Here is a 2,311-nt window from a genome sequence, read left to right as displayed (position 1 = left end):
GACATGTAAAGTTAATGAGTATCATCCAAAAGAGAGTGATAGAAAGAAAATTATATTCAATCAAACTACTCTAGTCAATTAAATTATTTAATTAAATCATTGCAAAATAAAATAAAATAAAATAAATGCACATTTCCTTTTATTAAAATTCCTTGATATATATATGAATGCTCAACTTAGCACTTCATATACATAATACATGTTTAATAGGGTTTGTATAACTCGGTACAATTTTTTTCTATAAGGGTCAATTCCATTTTTTCTAGATCATGTCCAACCAAAACATCTTGTTGCATAACATTTCCAAAGACCTGTATACCATTCGTTCCCCTTATCACCATGCATTTTACATTGTTACCAAGCCACCTAAACAGGTTTTCAGGGCTCACCCTGAAGTCCCCCAACTGTCCGGCAAATGAGAACCACAACCCTGGCAGAGTCTCCTCTTGCTCCGTTGAGCGCACACGGAAGCACAATTTGAATATGCCTACCGGGGTCACAGTCGATAATGTTACGTAATTCGTCAATTCGCTCACCAATTCGTCCACCACTTGATTGTCTAGCATGGTCATGATGGTACCGGAGTCGAAGATGATGTTGCCAGCCCTTAACTTGGACCTCCTAGTATTGTACTCAATGTCAAACTCACCTGGGAGAGAGATGGTATCAAGTTGCACGGCATAGAAGTCGTCATTTGTCATAAGCGGCGTGACGGTTGCCTTTCCGGCGACCGTCGGTTTGCTCTGTCCCAGGAAGAGCCTGCTACCGTATCCCCCATCGAGCAAGTTCAGGCAATAAGAGAAGTACTTTTTGATGTACTTAGGAGCAATCTGGTTGATCAGAGACGGCGAAGAGGGGCCCAAACCAATGAGGCAGCCCCAATCGTCGCCAAGGGTGCTCAAGGACCGGGAGTTGCAACCGAATATCACATTTGGAATGGATATATCTAAATGGGTGAAAGTGAAGGTGTCTGAGGATAATATTCCGTCGATGTTGGAGCCATCGCCATAGGAGTAATGGTACTGGCACTTCCGATCAGTACTGCAATAACCTTTACTAAGGCTCCTGCACTCATTAGAAAAGCAGGATAACTTGTTATAGGAGATGGATGCACTACTATTGAATAGGACAGCAGTGTTATTGAAGCACTGGCAGCCCACGCAGTTGACCCAGTTGAGGTTGCTGCCGGTGTCGACCATGCCCCACACAGATTGTGGGTTTGGCATGCCCATGCTGAACCCCATCAAGAATTCCCCGTCATCATAGCGAATGTCGATTTCCATGTCGACAGAGGTCTTCATGGCGATGCGCTTGTCTATGTAGCTAGCTCGTTTGATTGAGCGGAGGGCGGCAGCCTGTAGGCGATCGAAGGATGTCATCGAGCTATTGTATAGTGGCGACTTAGGGGAGTCGCGGTGAACCAACTCAACATCGAAGACAGTGTCCGTCGAGATAAGGGCCGGCACGAAGGAGATCAGTAGGAGGAGTCGAAAGAAGGTACTGATGGCCGTCATTGCGAAAATTAATGAAGATTTATTTTCAACTGGTGCGTGGATTTTATAGAGAGCGGCAATGACAAAAAAGATGTTTAATTAATGGGAATTGATGATAAAATTGATTGAATAAAATTTAGAAGGAAGTTAGATTCAGAATCACAATTAACTTAAAAAATCTGAGAGTAATTGGAAATTAATAAGAGCTAGGCATTTCCTCAATTCGATCACATGGCAAAAATATATATTTAATTATTTATTATATAATTAATTGATTCCAAAATCAACCGTGTAAGTGTCCTTCAACACCTTCCAACTAATCGATATGTATTTGGAAGGAACTTTGCTCACATTCCAAATTTAGTTCAATTGTTTTAATTACATTTAATGCATTTAGAATCTATACATGGAGTGTCTTCATATTATTTTCTGCCGATAATGGAGCTTCCTCCGATAATATGATTTGGCTTGATACTTACTGGATGTCTACCAATCAACCTTCTGTATTGACAATGATGCTCCTATATAGATCAATATGTATTGGTGTAGCCAAAATTTTTAATCCGAAGCTGAATTCAATAAATTAAAAAAATTAATATAATACAAAATCAGATTATCCAACTTAAAAACTCAAAAATATTTTTAAATTATAATTTGAATTTTAAAAATTTCAAACATGAGTGTAGGGCAATTTTCACAATTCAAAACTTGAAATTTCAAATTTAAGGAATTGAAAACAAACTAAATTTGGAAATTTTGACCTTAGCCCTTGATTAAGTCTAGTTGAAACAATCGATCGAGATAAGTCAAAATCAAAG

General features: G+C 39.0%; 1 protein-coding gene across 1 annotated transcript; it reads right to left on the bottom strand.

Moving 5' to 3' along the window:
- Positions 1-385: 385 nt before the first annotated feature.
- Positions 386-1,514, bottom strand: LOC122004517 (aspartic proteinase CDR1-like). The gene is made up of 2 exons (XM_042559393.1): positions 537-1,514; positions 386-487 (listed from the first exon to the last, which is right to left on the bottom strand). Exons 1-2 carry the CDS (start codon positions 1,512-1,514, stop codon positions 386-388), a joined length of 1,080 nt encoding a protein of 359 aa, XP_042415327.1.
- Between the last annotated feature and the right edge of the window lie 797 nt (positions 1,515-2,311).

The sequence above is a fragment of the Zingiber officinale genome, chromosome 7B, assembly GCF_018446385.1.
Source record: "Zingiber officinale cultivar Zhangliang chromosome 7B, Zo_v1.1, whole genome shotgun sequence".
In the NCBI taxonomy this organism is placed as follows: Eukaryota; Viridiplantae; Streptophyta; class Magnoliopsida; order Zingiberales; family Zingiberaceae; genus Zingiber; species Zingiber officinale.
This window is presented reverse-complemented; position numbering and strand designations above follow the sequence as displayed.

Excerpts from the sequence above, each read along its gene's own strand:
- LOC122004517 (XM_042559393.1), bottom strand. The coding sequence starts at position 1,514 with ATGACGGCCATCAGTACCTTCTTTCGACTCCTCCTACTGATCTCCTTC. Across the intron at positions 488-536 it reads ATCAAGTGGTGGACGAATTG|GCATATTCAAATTGTGCTTC; the intron begins GTGAGCGAATTG and ends TGACCCCGGTAG.